The 20,251-nt window shown below is 44.7% G+C and overlaps 1 protein-coding gene across 1 annotated transcript; it reads left to right on the top strand.

Annotated features, from left to right (window-relative positions):
* Window positions 1-3,302: 3,302 nt before the first annotated feature.
* On the top strand, window positions 3,303-20,033 carry greb1 (growth regulating estrogen receptor binding 1). The gene is made up of 33 exons (XM_035628656.2): window positions 3,303-3,465; window positions 3,642-3,749; window positions 4,286-4,462; window positions 4,565-4,747; window positions 5,457-5,558; window positions 5,823-5,960; window positions 7,920-8,081; window positions 8,214-8,336; window positions 9,473-9,658; window positions 9,938-10,074; window positions 10,178-10,433; window positions 10,518-10,646; window positions 10,737-10,931; window positions 11,065-11,262; window positions 11,366-11,549; window positions 11,628-11,811; window positions 11,919-12,055; window positions 12,176-12,527; window positions 12,708-12,823; window positions 12,993-13,201; window positions 13,301-13,823; window positions 13,984-14,140; window positions 14,243-14,345; window positions 14,501-14,656; window positions 14,799-14,935; window positions 15,029-15,190; window positions 15,959-16,163; window positions 16,309-16,471; window positions 16,588-16,706; window positions 17,337-17,569; window positions 17,660-17,860; window positions 18,257-18,395; window positions 18,867-20,033. The coding sequence occupies exons 1-33, from the start codon at window positions 3,312-3,314 to the stop codon at window positions 19,028-19,030; spliced, it is 5,892 nt and encodes a 1,963-aa protein (XP_035484549.2). The 5' UTR covers window positions 3,303-3,311; the 3' UTR covers window positions 19,031-20,033.
* The last annotated feature ends 218 nt before the right edge of the window (window positions 20,034-20,251 follow it).

The following is a 20,251-nucleotide window of genomic DNA, read 5'->3' on the forward strand; positions in this document are numbered from 1 at the left end:
GTCACACAATCCTCGGATTGGGGCTCAGAGCTTTAAGGGACCTTAGCTACAGGTTTGTATGTGCAGTTGTGTGTTTGAGGGTGGTGGTGGTGGTGGTGGGAGGGGGATCCAAGGGGTCGTAAAACACCACAATAGTGTCTCTCTCCCCAGGGTGAAAGAGAGACAGAAAGAGAAGAGGGGGGGGGGGGATGAAAGGATATCCCACGTCCATGTCAGGGGGAGAGGAAGGAGGGGGAGAAGGGAGGAGAAAAGAATAAAGCTTATTTAAAAGTATTACATAATGCTTATTTCTGTCATCTCCTTCTCCGTGTCTCTTTCTCATGTGCGCTAATGTCTCTTGGCTTTTGTGCGGGACGGATATTTCTTGAAAATAAAGTCAGGATATGTGTATAGTCCAACACTGCAGGAGTGTACGAGCGTGAAGCGAGAGGTTACAGATGGAGATTTGGACTGAACAATGAAAATCACAGAAGGAGCTTTCCTTTGTGTGCTTCCTTACAGCCTGTAGATTTTTAAAGCACATTATGGTCGACAGACATACAAACCTGCATCTACTGTTCCCTGTGTCAGTACCTGCAGAAACATCTCTCTTTATATTTATACTACAATGAACCCAATTAAAGTTTGGCTGAAAAGCTGTTCTTCCTACAAAGTATAGTGAAGAGACACCACAAGATAGATCGGAAATAATTCTTTATTTTGTCGGTAGAGCACTTGCAATCGCGCATTAAAGCATATGAAGTGGCTTCAGATTTACACCTGCAGTCCTTGGTTTATTTGACAGTTGGTCAGAAGTCAAGGATTTGGTCAGGATTCAATAAAAGGTGGAATACACCTCTGTGCTTTCATCTCGGGCCCGTTTCCCTCCCTGTCTCCTCTTTCTCTGGTCGTAAAAACAGATCAGTCTGCTCTTTTGGTTGAAGGTGTGACTACTTCCTGTCAGTGGCGGCTGTGTTATGACAGGACTTTTTGTCCTCCACCCTCGTGTCTTTCTACAAAGTGGTGCAAAGCATTGAATGTCTGCCCTGCTCTGCTTCTTTACATATGAAAGCATGGAAGGAGAAGGTGGCGAGTAACAGGAGGTGTGTGTGTGTGTGTGTGTGTGTGTGTGTGGTGGCATCTGTATCTGATGCTCTGCTTTAACTCATTTACAAAACTAATATTTTACTTCACTAAAATTATCTTGGATTATTTGTTTTTAAACAGATTCAGTTAGAACCTACTATGAAAAGCTGTCATGTTAAAGGTGAACGTTAAAAGACAGTGCACAAATATATTTTTTTATGCGTAATTGTTATGTAATTACAATTTAGACCTACTTCCTGGTTCACGCCAGAGGTCAGCTGAGGTAACCTATACCAAAGTATTTTATGAACATTGTATCTTCTCTTACTTTTCAGTGGGTTGTTGAATGTAACCTGAGTAAAGCACAACTGAGAAGTAATAAAAAAAAAAATGCAGAGCCGTGAAAGCCTCTTTTGCTTCGTTGTTCAATTTTAACGCAGTAACAAAAAGAATCTTTAAAATCATGTAAATGGAATTGTTTTAGGAAATCTTAATGTCTGACATTTGTTATTTAATGCATCATTATGGAGACAAAAGTGTAGTTTTTTATAAATGTATGTGCCTTTAGTCAAAAAATTATGATTTGGTTACAGGATTTGTGGTTTTGAAACAGACTGTGTACTCTGACGGGCCAGTGTTTTCATTAAGCTGAACTGCAGCTTTCTGGCTTGACGATGCGTCTCGTGTGTGTAGTAACCAGCATATGGGCAGTCAGACGTTTAGAAAAGGCGGATTATGTCGGTTTTAACAATCCAACCTTGTTATTTTTTCCTCACTGACCCAGTTTTTTTTCGCTCTACAACCAGAACTTTTTTCGTTCAGAAAGTAATCCTCGGCTCTCAGCCCTGAGTCAATGTTTATAGAATATGAATTCAGTGTGTTTGTTTTGTAAAAGGAGTGATAGTAATTTTGAAAAGGAAGATGACAAATGTGAGATGCATTACTCTGCTCAATTTCAGTTTTCTTGCATGACGCATGACAAAAAATGACGACAGTCCCTTCTAGTGCTTCTTTCAAAACTGCAATAATTTATTTGAATCAAAATGTATGTTGTTCTTTAGGTCAATGGACATATAAAATGTACTATTACGGATTTAGTAACTTGAACAAAACTGAGAGAGAACACATTTTGAAATAAACCGATACAAGAGTAAATTTTTCTGAAGATTCTGATCAGTCTGAGAGCAGATGATAGAGGCGAGCCGGGGGGAAATCAGAGAGAGAGAACGGGCGAGAGATGCGGAGAAAGTAAAAACAGTGAGTGGGGTTGGAGTCTAGGTCAGGGTGTCCTGACTCTGTCAGTAATGCTGATTTTATGGCATGCTGTCTGGACACACGCCATCTACAAGTAACCACTGTTTATGTGTGTGTGTGTGTGTGTGTGTGTGTGTGTGTGTGTGTGTGTGTGTGTGTGTGTGTGTGTGTGTGTGTGTGTGTGTGTGTGTGTGTGTGTGTGTGTGTGTGTGTGTGTGTGTGTGTGTGTGTGTGTGTGTGCGTGTGTGCATTTCACTGTTTGTGTCTAATTCTCTTTTTCTTACGGGCCTGTAGTCAACCAAAGAAAATCGCGTCTGTCTTAAATCATACCTAGTCTTCAACCAATCAGTTGGTTGCAGTGAGTGCACTCGCCCATGTGGCCTTATTAGCCTGGATGAAGAGCAAAAAAAAACATTAAAATAAAGTATTTTCAAGTCCAAAAATATTGAAATATGCCGAAGAACATCCAAGCGCAGACAAGCCAGCCGACCATTTTTACCTGTTGGTCGTTGAACTGTGATACGCAGACTTCTGCAAAGTTGAAGTGATGTGCTTCAACAAATCGACAACTTCTTTGACATGCTGCCAAATAGTTTGGAGCTAACTCAGAGTAAATGCCCAGCGACTGTTGGAATAGACCGACAGCAGCACTCTCTCCTTTCGGTCGGATGAAGTCAAAGTAGTGAAAATGGGGGAGGGGCGTTTTCATAGGTAGTCTGTTGCTGGAAAAGATAACAAGGTTATCGATGTAGTGCTTTGCTCCTGATAAAGGTAACACCAATGATTGTCCGACCAGTGAGAACTTTCTTCCTGATGCTGAAACTGACACTTCTGTAAAACTGAACCATTTATCGTAAAGTAAAGACTTATTAATCTGTACTTAACACTGTCTGAAAGCAGCAAAACACTTCAAGTGTGGTAATTGTTTAATTGGGGGAAAAAAACGTTTTTGGAATGTCTGACTAAAATGTGTCTGTCTTTGCAGGACATCAATGGGGAACTCCTATGCGGGCCAGCTGCGGACCACGCGCTTTGAGGAGGTTCTTCATAACTCCATTGAGGCATCACTGAGGTCGAACACAGTTATCCCCAGACCTGTCTTCTCACAGCTGTACCTTGAGACAGAGCAGTCGTTGGCGCACGACGGTGGGTTGAGTCTCCCCTCTTTTCTCATTTCTTGAAAACATCTCCAGACAGAATCCTGGTGTGATATGCTGTGCACTAAGTTCAAATAAGATCCTCTCAACTCCTCCGCTCTTCGCTTACAGTTTCTGTCATATTTAACAATAAAGCTGCATGTTTTATGCGCATGTCTCCAAAAGGCCGTACAGAGAATGATGATGAGGACGACGAAGATGGCTCAGAGACTAACAGCCCCCCCATACCCTATCAGATGAAGCCCCCACCTGACGGATGCTGCACCACAGATGGTTTGTACACATTCACAAATGTAAAAAATATACCTAGGTTCACACCGTATACACCATTTTAATTGTGTTCATTTTGCACCATGACTCACAATAAACACAAGGAAATGTGGAATTTTCAAATACTGGCCAGGGAATGTAGAATCCCTCTACTGCGCGGTGCGTACAATGAGGCTTCACCTTTGTTTTCCGTTCTTCCAAAGGAGAATCATAAAAATGACAGAAAGGGGATTTGATGAATGTGGTCGGTTGTTCATCCTGCTGGATTAATAGTCCCTGGTCGAGCGAGGGTCAGATTTGTGTGCTCAAGAAGCAGCTGCAAAGTAGAAGCAGTTGTTTTAAAAGGGAGGCTGCAGCTGGGGAGAAAATGTAATTCACCTGTGCTGCATATCTCACTGACAACGGAGAAACGTTGAATGTGGAGCAGAGAAGTTTCCAGGTCAGCTGTCTTGCGTACGGTGTCTTATCGTATCATATCATATCAATGCTATAATAAGACAAAGTCATTGAAAAGTTTAAGTAAAAGTTTCTCCACACAGGCTTCTGTCAGGCTGGCAGGGACCTGCGCCTGTCCTCGATGACTTCAGATTCCCTGGATGTTCCCCCTGGTTTCCTGTTGGTTGGGATAAAGTCGCCCTCTCTCCCTGAGACGCTGCTGGTGTGCGCTGTGGACCGCCGCTTCCTGCCAGATGAACGGGGTCGTCACGCACTGCTGGGTGAGTTCAGGAGGCAGGAAAGCATCGTGGCTGTTTTAGCTGTATGTGTCTTACTGCAGGAACACATTCTCAATAAAGATTTTTTCTGTGTGCTCCCTCAAGGCTTCTCTGGGAACTGCACGGGCTGCGGAGAGAAAGGCTTCCGTTACTTCACAGAGTTCTCCAACCACATTAACCTGAAGCTCAGCACCCAGCCCAAGAAACAGAAGCACTTGAAGTACCATCTGTACCGAAACAACCAGGGCGCGCTGGTCAAAGGGGCGCCCATCTGCTGGAGGGGACACGGTAAGAGTATTGTATCTATCGCGTTCACACCAACAGGAAAATGTCCGGAACATTCTATGGCCTCTGGGTAGAGCAGCAGGAGGCGGGACACGATGATAATTCCACTGCTGAAATCGGTGTTTTTCTTTACGCCACCATCGCTTGCCCATCGTGAATCTTCCAGAGATTTGCCCGCTGTATACTCGCATGGGCTCGCTCTGACAAGTGTCCAGACTTCAGTGCATGTCTGACAGCAGCTCGTGATTCTACATTATTAGTGGGTGCATTATGGTTTCTGACAAACACACCTGATCACTGATCAACTGATTATTTAGCAGTGGAAAAAGCATTTTTGTTCGATACGAAGGGGAAAAAAACTGTGTTGAAGTGAAGTGTCTTTTTCTGTGGGCACAGAACAAAGTGATTTGTCATTATCTACACTATGTGTACAGTGTACAGGTCTGACCAGTAAACCCTTCAGGAGGGGTGAAAGGTGAGAATACAGAGTGCATACACGGGCCGCAGCCTGGAGGTAAAAAATGTCACTGTAGACAGAGTAGATGTTTCCATCTTAAAGTCGTCCCGTGTGTCCATCTTTCAAATGAATGTTCTTAAATTCCCTCCATACCAGACATTCACTTTCCCTTGTTTCTCTGCTGCTTCCGATTGGCCTATATAACACACCAGGGGGTACAGGGTTGTTGAGGTTGTGTGTCTGCGTGCATTTCAGATGGCAGGATGAGACAGATGGGGTCCGCCCTCGCCGAAGGTCACGTGACGTCTGATGAACAGCCACCCAACCTGGCCACACACACACCTGGCAGCTATACAGGTAACTTGTAGACACACTTAAATGTAGACACACTTGAAAGACAAACTACCAAGCTGTGATTTTATGCTCATGAAATATTTTTATTAGACTACAGCGTCTAGTTTACCAGCTGCTCAAAGATCGTTGTTGCCACGAGTTTCACCAAAACCCATAAAGAGAAAGATGAAAACCATGAGTGTTTAACACAATAACAGTTATCTTGTGTCACGGTTCAATTCACAGTCGTTCATGTTATCAATGTACTTGATGTCACTCTGCATACAGTGGGATCACACGTGGACCCTGCCGGTCTGCCACAAGTCACTGACCTTCCCCAAACACTGACAAATGGCCACCATGCTGTTCCCTCCGTCACCCAGCCGCCTTTAAATCAGTCAGGGCCTGGGAGGCCCTCAGTTACAGGTATGTATGTGCACTCTACAGCTCTGTGATTCATGTAAGGTTTAAGTAAAATATGTACACGTCACATTATATTTGACAAGATTGCTTATTTTTGTCACGTCAATCGAGTGAGCCAACCGTGTGAAGGTGTTCACGTGACAGTTGAACTCATCATTAGCGGGGTTTAAATTCCACAAATCCATTGTAATTTTCATGTTACAACAGACATATTTGGACAGTGGGTGATATTTCTCATCAGTACTTCAGTACACAAGGACATCAAATCTATTTAATCAGCCTTAACACTTTGAATAAGAAATATCACAAAATAGGTCCATCAATTATATTTGCTAAATGTTACATAGAATGTTGTGCATGTTCCCACACTACAGACAGGAAGACTGTGTGTGTGTGTGTGTGTGTGTGTGTGTGTGTGTGTGTGTGTGTGTATGTGTGTGTGTGTGTGTGTGTGTGTGTGTGTGTGTGTGTGTGTGTGCGTGTGAGTGTGTGTGTGTGTGTGTGTGTGTGTGTGTGTGTGTGTGTGTGTGTGTGTGTGTGTGTGTGTTCGGTGTGTGTGTGTGTGTGTGTGTGTGTGTGTGTGTGTGTGTGCGCGTGTCATAACATCCCTGCTCTTCAGCCAGCTGCATTGTGTGTTGGGGGGTTGTCCTTTGTTTTCCCTTCTTTCATTCGCCAACACTTTGGGCACTAAATGTCTCCCTCCTTTTCTCTCATGTTCTCATGTCTGTCTTTCTGTTTGTCTCCCTCAGTCTGTCACCTCTATAAACCAGGGTTGTAAAATTCCCTCTCTGTTCAGTCTTTTTTTTCCTCCCTTCTCGCTGAATGAAAAGCTTCCTTCCTGTCAATGTTGTTGTTTTTTTCATTGCCCTTTTAACAAGTGGACCCTTTTATGTGTCTCCCCATTACTGCATTTCAACAGAAAGTTGAGAGGAAGAGGAAGAGACAGGTTAATATATGACTAAAATACAGCTGTTTTCCATTACTATACCAACACAAGTCCATCCAAAAATATCTGTCAAAAACAAAATGAACTTCAACAAACAGCTGCCTGTTATGCAATTATATCCTTGAAATGTATTAGGTTCACTTTTTGGACCCTTTGGTCTTATCTAGGAATAAGTTTAAATGAAACAGTTTAGTTTATAATTTTGAACTGATATTGTCAATTCATTTTCACCTTTATCTTATATATAATAAGATAAAGTCGTAAAGCAAATACAGGTGATGAACAATAATAGAAACACAAGAACCAAACTCAGATTGTTTTAGTGACTTGCTAATGGCTATGATATATCTATCTATAGATATATATGCAGCTGAGTGGGGGGCTCTCCCATTTGTGATAAAGACCATTCAGTCTAACCAATCTTGGACAAATATGTGTGCTGCTCTGAGTCAAGCTCATCTACAAAATATTCGTATTTGGAATGTATTTCTACATAATCGTCATGTTCTGGAACTTCCTCCTCTTCCACAGCATTATGCAGTTCTATACCATTACACTCATCCTATATTATCTCCAATGCCCTGTGAGCAGTGAATCCTTGGCTAAATATTTTTTCTAATAATGCTGTTGGAGGATTGTAGTGGAAGTGACCTATACACTGTGATGTAGAGTTATTTATCTGTTTTGTCCCTCCCCTGATGTGGAGGTGTGAGGCAAACAGTGCGAGAAAATGTTACATAGAATGTTGTGCATGTTCCCACACTACAGAGGGGGAGTGTGTGTGTGTGTGTGTGTGTGTGTGTGTGTGTGTGTGTGTGTGTGTGTGTGTGTGTGTGTGTGTGTGTGTGTGTGTGTGTGTGTGTGTGTGTGTGTGTGTGTGTGTGTGTGTGTGTGTGTGTTTGGGGGTGAGCGAGTGCGTTTGTGTATGAAGGACATAAATGTGTCGGCGCATTGTAGCATGTGTACTAAAAAATGTATTTTAAACATTATGTAACTATTTTTTTTATATACTCCAGGGACACATGCAAATGCTGGACCCCCAAAAAAGAGGCACAAGGGCTGGTCCCCGGATTCGTCTGCCAACAGTCTGCCAGAGAGCACTTTAAAGACACCACCCTCTTCATCGGCCTCGTCAACACTATCAGTGTCCTCTGCCCTAACAAATGGAACCAGATCAGGTAAAAATAGAAGATACATATACGGAGGTCAATGAAAAGGGAAGACAGCTGCTTGAGTCGAGTGTGTGTGTGTGTGTGTGTGTGTGTGTGTGTGTGTTTTGTTTTCTTAAATGTAAATGTATTCCTGTGCAGAGACTGCAGCCCTGCTGAGTTCATCGCAGCATTCGTCAACCCCACTTCCTCTCCCGGAGCTGCCTGTAACAGTGCCCGATCAGCTGCTACACACCTGCAGACTGCAACCTGTCGTCTTCAAAGGTTAGGTGACCGGTTATGCCTGCGATTTAGAATGATAACATGCACTTCGTTTGTTTTTCTGGCTGCATGCATACTACTACGTTCTTCGTTTTTAAACAGAGGAGCGGTATTTCTAAAGTTCTCAGTTTTAGACGCCGGGAAATCTGCAGTGGTGGGGACAGCAGGCGTCAGCGGAGCAGTAGTGATGCATTTTTAAATGAAAGCGTAATAATGTGGGTGCAGCCTCTATCAGACACCTTCACGCCTGCAGTACAGTACGTGCAGTGGCGAACTACAGCTGCTGTTTAGCTGCACACGATTATTTGTTCCCGTGACAGAATTGGTTCGCTGGTGTATTGTGACAATTTTCCACCCAGATGTCTAGACCAGTCTTTTTTTCGAGCAGGTGAACATGTGAGTAACCACACGACAGATGGCCATTTAACCTCGCCTCTCCTCGCAGGTTAGAGGTCAGCCGATTCCCAAGGCTGTTTCTCAGGCTTTCTGCCCTCCCCTCATCCCCTCTCCTCCACCTTTTTCACCCCTTTGTCTCACCTGTCAACACATCCACCTTCCCTCTGCATCGTCTAGGCCTCAGCCACGTCCCAATATCTAGTTTATGTGCTTTCATCCTTTTCTCCTCTCTGTTCCTCCTCACCAACCGCTCATCTTGTTATTGCCTGTCTTCTCCTCCACCTTGACTGCTCTTTGTTCCCCCCATCACATATTCCCATCGCTAATATTTCCCCCCCGTCTCTCTTGAGAATAGATATTGCTGCATATTTTCCACTGCTTGATCCCCCTGAAAGAAATTGTTAGTCTTCTATTTTGTGGGTTATTTTTCATCCTTTTGATCGCAGAAAACTTTATCGCCACCATGCTGTTCATTTTTCCATTCGAGGCTCTCCGTCCATTTAGTGCATCCCTTTTTTTTTTTGCAGATGCTTTTGTACTTTTTTTTCCAGTGCACACATGGCAATAATTGGGGGTAAAACATCGTGTCCTGGGACACCTCAGCTTGCCAAAAGGAGGAGGAAAGGATGTGTTTACAGGCTGCAGGCAAATCACCTGAAACTACAACCATTCCCAACTCCAACTTGTCCTCAGCTGCCACCATGTGTTCATTTCTTGTATCTGTCTGCATCTCATTGATACAGGTCATGGCTCCCTCCCTCAGCTGACCGGCAATGTCAGTGAAGTGCTCGTCAGTTCTCTGCTGCAGAGTTGTTACCTGAGCTCCCAGGTGCTCCCCAGGGTGTACCAGCACTATGGGCCATCGCCCATTCAGCCGCTGTCCACCGAGATGCAGATTCTGCTCACAGTTTACTACCTTGTTCAGCTAGGTCAGTTCAAAACCTTCTTCCAGAGTTAAGGCCGTAATCATACACAGTTCAGTAGGACTACAGAGAGGATTTATTCTTCATGATGATGATTAGTACTAGGAAGTAGGTGGTTTATAAATCAGTGAGTAAATGAATCATTATTTGATTTACTTATCACCCAGTCAATGTAGCCCACATTATGAAAAAGTCTGTAGCCTTTTTAGTCCTAGTGCTAACAACTTATTCTATTTAACTACTATGTACAAATATTGACAATGTATCCAAACCTATATTCCCAAGGCCCTGACCAAGTGCCCCTGATCGAGGACTTGGAGCAGATATTCATGAGGTCGTGGAGGGAGTCTCACCTCAGTGAGATTAGACAGTACCAGCAGCCTCAAACACCAGCCACCCAAGGGAGGCACTATGCCTTAGAGGTGAGACAGTGCGTCTGTGATATTCTATTGTCAAGTACTGAGTTGGAGAAAGAAAGACGGAATAAGTTGACAAATTGCTCATCTGCTCCTGCCCTGTCCCCAGACCCCCTCCACCCTGCCCGGGCTCCCGCAGAGCCAGCAACCCCTGACCCCCAGCCAGCTTCCCTGGCTCGCCCAGCTGGCTGCGTCGTCCTGTGGCGAGGGCGTGGTCGTGTTAGGGGAGCAGATCAGATCTTTGGCTCAAGGCCTCGAACAAACGTTCAGCAGGTTGATGGAAGGACGGCTTAAGAACACCAACTATGTGGTCATTATTGTCACTGCGGCGGGAAAGGAGACACAGTCCTGCGTGGTTGTCACAGGTGGGAGACGTGTTTTATTATGCATGTATGAGTCTTGGTATAATATGGACGATTTTATTCAGTGCATTTTTGTGTGTGCTGCAGGCAAACATCAATGCCGTGCCTTGGCAGAGACTATGTATTCCCCCTGTGAGGGACTGAAAGAAATCAACCACCAGCTCTCCACTGGTGTTGCGCAAGAACTCATCCACTTCTGCAATTCACTGGGACAAGGTGATAATGACAGTCCGCCTTCTGATTAACAGCACTCAGTGATCTTCAGTCATAATTAGACACCATGCTGTGCGGCTTTCTTTCCCTCAGATGGCGATATGGATTCCCTCCTGGATAGTGCCACTGTGGACAGCAACGAGCCGTCCCCTCTGCTCAGCAGTCAGGAGTCGGCCGAAGACAGAGGTCTCAAAAGCACACACAGCTCAAAAGATTCACTCACACACTGTTCGAAAGACTCACACAGTCCTAAAGAGAGAGCTTCGAGTCCCAAAGACACCTGTTCAGGTGAGACACTGACACAGAGGATTAAGTTTTAACTGTATATGGAATTCAGTTTCACATTTGACGAAAGCAGCAGGAGATTGTCCGAGTCAGATGTGTACTTGACTGAGTAAGATATGAATTTGTGTTTGTGTAGAATACTCTGTTGAGTGGCGTGAGGTCCGTTCCATCCAGCTGGCAGTGGCCAGGAAGCTGCTGTCCCACGTTTGTGCTATAGCAGACTCCAGCACACAGAACCTGGACCTTGGCTCCTTCGACAGGGTCAGCTTCCTCATCCTGGTCCCCCCCTCCGAGGTCACGTTCCAACAGACCGTGCTCCACGTCAGGAGCTCCGGTTAGTCACAAGGACCAGCTGTGAATTCAAATGCATCAAATACAAGGGTGCCTATACTGCGATTTGACCCGTACTTCTCTCTCTCTTTGTCTGTACATCTCAGGTGTCCTTCAGGAGCTCGGGACTTTAGACCAGGAGTGTGCGTCTCAGCGGGAAGCTGAGCATTACGTGGTCAAGATGGACCAGAGCGCTCAGGCACAAATCGACAATCTCATTCAGGAAGCCCAAAGCAACACCTACACGCTATACATCCTGGTCCATGACCATGCACACTGGGACATCAGCAGGTATGTCTGAGAAGAAAAATATGGATGTGTCTCATTTTTGCTGATCACAGATGTTAACTCTGCGTCTCTGTGTCTCAGTGCATCCTACAACACCTCAGACAGTGGGTCGGGTCTAGTGGACCAGCTCTTGAACTCCCGACGGGTCAGAGATGCTCCGAACATCCTAATTCTCCACGTCACCTCCTTCCCTTTCGCTCTGCAGACACAGTACACCCGCATCAGCCCCTACAACGAGATCCACTGGCCCTCAGCATTCAGTAATGTAAGACTGCTCTCTGCTTTTGGTACTATGACATGTGTTTGCAGCATATATCTGGATATTAACACCAATAATTGATTATGTGTACCCATAACATTGTGTGTCTGCAGGATGTGGACCTATATCACGAGAAGACACGCTACTTCGGCGTGTCAGAGCTTTTAGAGTCGACTCGCTCGGGAAGCAGCCTGCCTTTGATGCGTCACGATTCCTCCTTTGAGAGCATGGCGTCTGCCCTGGAAGAAAGGTAGCGCACATTTGCTCCATCTACACCAACTCCCTACACTTCACCAACAAGTTTAAATTACATGCAGGTTTACACAAATATGCTTCCAAGAGGCCCTTCAATTTCCCCCCTCTCTCACAGGTTCCCTAAGCTGCACAGTGCTGTGATCCGGACCACAGTGCTGATCCAGCACTACTGTGTAGCCCTGATGGCTGCGTCCGGCAGAATCAGTGGCTCCCACAATCTGCACAAACACACATCAGTGGAGACCCTGGAGATCGTGCAGTCACTGCTCACTGCCGCGCAGCAGTGTCCCGCCCGCCACGGTCACATGGTCCTGCTGCGGATCCCCTCCCTGGCTCTGGCTGCATGGGCCCATCGGCGGCTGTCCAAAGTCAGGAGACAGCTGGGTCTGGAAGAGAGTTTTGAGATCATACTTGGAAATCCCAACCAACCTCTGAATATTGGACAGACCTTCACGGATCAGATCAAGGTGAGGTGAAAGAGTAGTTCATATCAAATCTTTTTCTTTTCTTTTCCAAGAGACCTGAAAACAGAAAACAATCAATTTATGAAATTAAAAGTTTTTATGAATAGGAAAGTTCATTATTTATAAAATAAAAGACACTCAAAAACTCAAAAATGTATGATTTCTATGTACGTGTGTGTGCAGACATGGCAGCAGATCCAGGATTCTGAGTGGATTCCTCGTACCTACTTGGAGCTGGAGGCCCTTCCCTGCATCCTGATCCTGTCTGGAGCTGAGCCTCTGGGAGAATCACTGCCCAGGTACAAGTTCTGATCTCTTCCCCTTAACTTTTGGTTCCCAACCACCAGTAGTTTTACTACTTACTAAGTGTTTTGGGTGTTTGATGTGTAGCAACGTCACGAATTGTCACGCTTCTACCACAGCGACAGTAGCTGTAGTTAATGTCATGTGAACTACTTCTATCTACAGGTCGCTGAAGTACTGTGACCTTCGGGTGATAAGCTGCTCTTACCTTCAGCGAACCACCCTCGAACAAGAGCTGGGGCTGGCTGCTTATCTCGTGAAGGAGGAGTCACGACCCCCACACGACCCCGGCCCAGGCAGTGACCTGCTGGAGAGTGATGCCGAAAAACTCAGCAGCACTGACAATGAGGAGGAGGAGGAGGGACAAGAGAACGGTGAGATGAGATCCACATGAAAATGAACTGTCCTTTGGAGGGAACTCTCAACTCATTTAATGTCTGATTCATCGTTTTCTTATAACTTTCCACTTCCAGAGGACTCCCCCCTGTCATCCAGTCAGCAGCTCCAGTCATGCCCGGACAGTGGAGCCTTAGATCCCTTGTCTGCCCAAAGCTCCACCTCTCCAAACGTCCAGAAAGGGACCGTGGATACCATGCAGGCTCCCTCACAATCACAGGCTCAATTTCAGTCACAGACTTCATCTCAATCGTTTGCGCATCCTCAGCCTACGCCGCACCACCAAACCCAACCTCAAGTACCAAGTTTTTCCCAGGCCCAACCCGTGTCCCAGCTGCAGACACCCAGCCCTCAAGCTCAGCCGCTTCCCCCAACCCAGTCTCGTCGGCAACACTCCAAATCCACCTCCTCCGGCTCCTTGTCCCCGCGATCCTCCTCGCCTCACCTGAGCTGCTCCTGGGCGCGGGGGGTGAGTCGCCCGCCCTCCGTGCTCCTCCCTCGTGCTCTGTGCGACATCATCATGGCCAGTGACAGCAGCGGGCTTCCACGCTGCACCTCATTCCTGCCACACATGTCCGTGGCATGGGCGAGCAGCTTCAGGTAAAACTGATGCTCCGATGTCACAGATGGAGACGCTAGATTACTATAGGGTTAATTACACTTCTTTTGTTTATCAAACAGTTCATCCTGTCTGTTGAGTTTCATGCTAAAATGTCAAGTCGAGAGTAACGCAATTGTGAACAATGTCTTTTGTGTGCAGGCCCTTGCTGAGTAAGATGATGACGTGCACAGAGCAGTCGCTGTATTATCGCCAGTGGACGGCCCCTCGCTCCCACCACATGGACAGCAGCAATCGCACGGAGGGAAGAAGTGACAACTTTCACCCTCGCAGGCTGCTGCTCAGTGGACCCCCGCAGGTATTTTCTTTCTCTGTACCTTTCATTTCACTCAAAATCATGTTCATTATCACTCATGTTTTATTCTGTGCATTCTTTTCCCTTTGTTGTTTCCACGGCCAGGTGGGTAAGACAGGAGCGTACCTGCACTTCCTGGGTATTTTGTCTCGGATGCTCATAAGGCTGATGGAGGTGGACATCTACGATGAAGAGGACGTCAACTACAGTCAGTATATTTGCAGCAGTGAAATACTTTTTTTTAATTTTTTTTAGTGTTTCGCTCATGATCATACAATCGTATCTAGGATTGTGTCAGGATGTGTCCGGAATAAATTCTAATCTTAAATATTGTGTCTAAATACTTGTGTTGTGTGTGTTTAGGTGCCCAGGCGGATGGGGTGCAGTACCACCCACCCAATGCTTCCTGGCCCAACCCAGACATCATGAAGACGATGCCCTTTGACTACACCCTCCATGACCCCAAATACGATGACATCAGTGCTGTGTATTGTCCTGGATATAGGCCCAGTGTTGAGGGTAAACACAGTCAGAAAAACACACAAGAAAATGTATAAACACAAAACCAAGACTATATTCACAGAGCATTCATCTTCTTTAAAAGTTAACTCAACATTGCACCATAGTTCTTATCCGAGCGTTCCCCTGTTGTCCTCCCAAGGAAACCCTGTCCGTCAGGAGGATGTGTATCTTCGCAGGCGGACCTCTAGGATCAAGCTGTCTAAATATGCAGCCTACAACACATACCATCACTGTGAACAGTGTCATCAGTACTTGGGCTTCAACCCCAGATACCAGGTCAGCATAACACTTACAAAAACACTAAATCTGATAAATGACAACCACGAATCTGCTCACTCTAAATGACAGTCCTCTCTCATCGCATTTCAGATGTATGAGTCAACGCTGCATGCCTTCACATTCACCCATCTGCTGCTTGGGGAAGAGATCCAGCTCTACTTCATCATCCCAAAGTCTAAAGAGCACTACTTCAGCTTCAGCCAACCAGGGGGCCAGCTGGAGAGCATGCGGTTGCCCCTCATCTCTGATTGGGTGAGTCCTTTGTCACTGCAACCTGAATCATTTAATCAGAACCACCATTAGTATTTGTTAATTTTTCATTTTTTTCTATATCGCCACCACAACCAATAGTGACGCTAGTAATAGCTTGAGGGTTGTCGTGCCCTGACATTAACTGTGCCAAGAAGTTCCTATCAATATTCATCTCACAACACTGACATTAGTTGAAGAATTAATAAAACAGAATTTGTATTTTATTAGAATGATATGCATCAAGGTTTTAGTTTATAGGATTTTAAATCTTTTGCTCAAGCTCAAATCAACCCAGAACGCAGTGTCAACTTAAACGCTGATGTAAGGAAATATAGTTTTTCTGTAAATTATCAATTACTCTGTTTCTATGAATTCCCCACATCATTATTGCTGTTGCACAGTGATTTTTCATGGTTAAGTACAGAACAACATTGTGACTGTTCCACTAGGTGGTGCTACAGGCCAAACTGTGGCTCAAATTCTTTGTGGGGGGGAAATGGATTACTGTAGCCCAGTGGTTTCTCTTTCTGTTTGAGGAGGTATAGCTTGAGTTGATTTAGCACATCACAATCACATGTTTGATCACACCAGCCAGAAAACTTCTGATCAGAGCATATTGTCTTTCCTCTGGCTTACGCTCGCTGAATCATACTTCTTTGTAAACTGCTATAAGAAGGGAAAAAGACATGGCACTGATTGGCTTTCGTTTTCCTTCACCATCTTCTAAATCCTGTTGAAATATTTTAATTTTATTGTTCACCTTTCCAGAGCCCAGATTGCATCAAGAGTCCAATCTTCACTCCGACCACTGGCCGTCATGAGCACGGTCTGTTCAACCTGTACCATGCCATGGACGGCGCCTCACATCTGCATATCCTGGTAGTGAAAGAGTATGAGATGGCCGTCTACAAAAAGTACTGGCCCAACCACATCATGCTGGTGCTGCCCACTGTTTTTAATGGAACTGGAATAGGTATGATATTGCTACTACTGATAAGGATGTAGGAATTCCTTCAATTGATTACACTTCTAATTAAGACAAGCAGAGCAACCTTAACAACACACTCTTGATGTCATAGTCCATCATTTTAATAACAGGTCGCGGTTTCTTTTTTCAGGTGCCGCTCACTTCCTGATTAAAGAGCTTTCTTATCACAACCTGGAGCTAGAGCGCAGCCGTCGGTTGGAGGGAGGGGGCCCCGCGGTGGACGTCTGGCCCTTCATCATCCTGGCTGATGACTCCTGTGTTATGTTCAACACAGTGGACCTCGACGCGCGCAAGTACATACGGACACTGTGTTTCTATTTATAATGATGAAGGACAGACTGGATGATGCTCGTAGAAGAAGTAAGAATGGTTTCTAACATAGCTGCTATGTGCTTGTTGCTGTTCCTAGTGGCCCAACGGAGCACGCCGTGTCACTGAAGCAGGTCTTACAGCACATGGAGGCCTGTCCGGACCTGGCCAACTATGGGCTGTGCGGGATCAGGAAGTGGAGCAGCCGTGGACTCACAGGTCAGGGGTCACGATGTGAGAAAACCAAGGGACATCTTTCGAGAATATTCTTTTTCATTAAAATATACTTGTAACAGAAACCAAATTCTAACTTCATAGGCTAAGGTTGTACTTATTGCATGTCTGCTGCACAGGAGTTGTCAAAATAATTATCTGGTACAGTGTTTGGTCATGAATTTGCCTTCAAAGGTTTTGGGCTGATTGACACCTCAGATCTGTCTCTCAGCCTCTCGAATCGCATCTTTGAAGAGTTCACGTAGCGATTAGTGTTTGCCGATCCAACGCTGATTTGGCGCCAATGTGGGGCTTTTTTCGTCGAGCACCAAAACTTGTCAGCGACTGGAAAATCATGTAGTGAGAACTCGGCATAACATAGAGACTTATGACAGCGAGTGGCTGGGTATTTTCCATGTAGCAACTTTGGAATGATTTACCTGTAAAGCGTAGGCTGACTAAATCAATGTATTGTTTTTAAACCACATATTTTAAGGGGTTTTTCAAAAGGTGATTTTTTATTTTTTTTTGCTACTTTATGAAACACAATGACAAATGACTCATTTTTGTAATATAGTGATCTGCAAAAGATCACTCTATTCCCTCTCTGGTGGTGATTTGTGTTTGTTTCACCAGGTAACAGACAGAGGGAGCCCTTCTCCAGAGGTCACCTTCATGACTTCCTCCTCCTCAACGTGGACCGGAGTCAGAACATACAGTACGACCAAAACCGATTCACCTGTCACGACGTGGACTTCACCCTGAGGCTGCACAGCGCCGGACTGCTCGTCTGCAGGTTCAACAGCTTCAGCGTCATGAAGAAGCAGATCGCCATTGGTGGATACAAGACGTTTATCATCAAGACCAAGGTAACTGTAGCATTTTGTAATAATCATTGCTCTTTTCATCATATAACAAAAATGCCAATGTTATTAAACACAAGTTTGAAATGTCTCCAGATGACAGATGTTCCCACCTCAGTGGGGCCCTCGCAGTACATCTGTGCCCCAGACAGCAAGCACCTTTTCCTGGCTACACCTGCTCAGCTCCTCCTGGAAAAATACCTCCAACACACCAGCCAGAAGCTGTTTCCACTCAGCACCAAGAACTACGCTCACCCTGTTCTGTCTGTGGACTGCTATCTCAACCTGGGACCTGAGGTGCACAGCACACACACACACACATTGACACACACAAGCGTGTGGAGAGAAAGGCTACATCCGTACTACTACATTTTCATCTTAAAATGGCATTTTTAAACAAAAACGGTCTTTGTCCAGACAAGTTTTTGTACCGTATCAGTTTTAATCCTCGCAGCATTCTCAAGCTTCTCAGTTTTAGGTGATGAACTTTGTAGTAGTGGGGTCAGGGTAGTAGTGTGGACGGCAGGCGTAATTTTAAAATGAAAATGTAGTAATGGGAATGTAGCCACAGACCAGATTCACAGCCTCTTTGTCTGTTCTAAATTATCAACCTCTGACCTCACGCATGTGTTCATATACCCGTACATTACGACACACAGTTCCTAAAAGTCACTCTCTTATTGCCTCCTGCAGGTGACGGTGTGTTTTGTGAGCTCCAGACCTCACTCTGTCAACATCAGTACCACGGGGCTGCTGTTCAGCGGCCTTCTCCTGTGTTTCGCTGATACCTTTGTGACCGCCGGCTTCCTCAAGAAGTTCACCTTCCTCAAAGGTACAAGGGGAAGGCTAGCAGTGTTGAACCTTTGCCATTGGTCAAGTACTTTGGCATTTTATTTCAGCAACCATTTTTTAAAAATCTGTAAGATACAGGTTTCATTGTGCTTCAGCGTGGAACAGCAGAAAGCAAAGGACACAGGAACAGACTACGAAGTCCAGGGTCTTATTAATTATGCTGAAGAGAATATCCAGAGTGTTGTGGAAACCACATGGTCATTGTTGTATAATCTTTTTTTGCATTACCGCCACCTGCTGGACAGGTGGCGTTTTTTTTTTTTACATAGGTAGACTATTTAGCCAAACAGAAAAATCCAGATTCAGGACAAGAACATGGAGCATATTTTAAAAGAAACACTACCAGTGAATGATGACGCCATGTATTATAATTGCCCCTCAAGTCATTCTGATTTCCACGTCATAGTTGAAGTCTCTTACATCCCTCTCCGTCCTGTCTGCCTCCATGTAGGTGCAACTCTGTGTGTCATCAGTGCGGATCGCAGCTCGCTGAGGCAGACAGTGGGCAGGCTGGAGCTGGAGGAGGAGTGGAGGTTCCGGCTCAGCGACGAATTCCAGACGGCCAACGCCAAAGAGGACCGGCCGCTCTTCTTCTTGACTGGGAAACATATATGACAAGACTACGTGAACACAGTGAGCTCAAAAGAGTCAGAAACGTAAATTGCCAAAGAGAAAGAAGAAAAGTAATGTGCTGCAGTGTCTGTTGTTGAATGTTCTCACTCATTTTGGTTTTGAATGGACGATGCAGGATGTTCAAAAGACAGTTGACTCGAAGAGTGGATAGGACACACTGATCGTTACCTATCACTGCACACACACACACACACACACACAGGTCATCTATGAAAATGTGCTATTGCCAAGGAAACAGAGGGAAACAGTCATTGTTATTCTGTGAGTAACCAAAAAAACTGTTCAGGAAGCATTAAGGATAATCAAGGTGGCTTTTCACTAAACCTCAAATGAAATTCTGTCAATCTAGTGGTGCTGTTTGCGCTCACTGAAGTTTGTGTACCGCTCCACAAAACACTTAATTGCTAATGAAATTTGTCTTATAAATAAGAAATAACCGTTATCTAAATTGATATTGGTTTGGGTATAAAAAACTGAAATGAATCAGCGTGTGTGCTTGAGAGATACGAAGCAGAAATGTATTATATGTATTGAATATAAGCAAAAATAGCAACTAAATCACTGCATACTGTACCTTTGAAGAAACTCCTTAATTGCAGTTACTGCTTTTGTGTTTTGTCTGATTCATTTGTATTTTGTATTTTGAAGTTGTTGTAATATCCCAGGTTCTGAAAGCTTCCTTGCAGGTGCACTCAGCACGAGAAGCTTTCTAAAGGTTAGACACAATCATTTGTGTGCATTAGTAGCCGATTTTTGGCAACAATCATGTTCGTGAGATTTGTATTATGTGAAAAAAAAGTACTTATTTTCAGTTTATACACAAAATATAATTGTGGAGGCGTTTCTCTGTTTGGATGTAGAACCTATTTTGTGCTCTATGCTGCATATGCTGATTTTATCTGTACTGTCCACTGTGTAGTGGCAGCCTTTGACAATGTACAGTTTTTTATGCTTTTAATTGTATAAATGTACAGACATTTTCACAGATATTTCTTGTGTATGTTTGTTAATGTCTGTTTCAAAGACAGACGTGAGCAGGACTCAACCAAGTCTAATAGGTTAGCAGGCTAATAGAAAGTAAAAAGAAGGTGCAGCTGTTTTGACCAATTTTACCAGCATCATATTTATCAATTTGATTTGGGTCAGAATGTATAGTGTGTGCAACCTTGTACGACTTTTACAAATACAATACAAAACGATTCA

This window comes from Scophthalmus maximus, chromosome 4 (assembly GCF_022379125.1).
Source record: "Scophthalmus maximus strain ysfricsl-2021 chromosome 4, ASM2237912v1, whole genome shotgun sequence".
Classification (NCBI taxonomy): domain Eukaryota; kingdom Metazoa; phylum Chordata; class Actinopteri; order Pleuronectiformes; family Scophthalmidae; genus Scophthalmus; species Scophthalmus maximus.

What these genes read in the sequence shown, in the direction of transcription:
- greb1 (XM_035628656.2), top strand. Translation starts at nt 3,312, where the DNA reads ATGGGGAACTCCTATGCGGGCCAGCTGCGGACCACGCGCTTTGAGGAG. An exon ending in GCATGGGCGAGCAGCTTCAG is followed by an intron (nt 13,824 to 13,983) that starts GTAAAACTGATG and finishes TTTTGTGTGCAG; the next exon opens with GCCCTTGCTGAGTAAGATGA. An exon ending in GAAGTTCACCTTCCTCAAAG is followed by an intron (nt 18,396 to 18,866) that starts GTACAAGGGGAA and finishes GCCTCCATGTAG; the next exon opens with GTGCAACTCTGTGTGTCATC.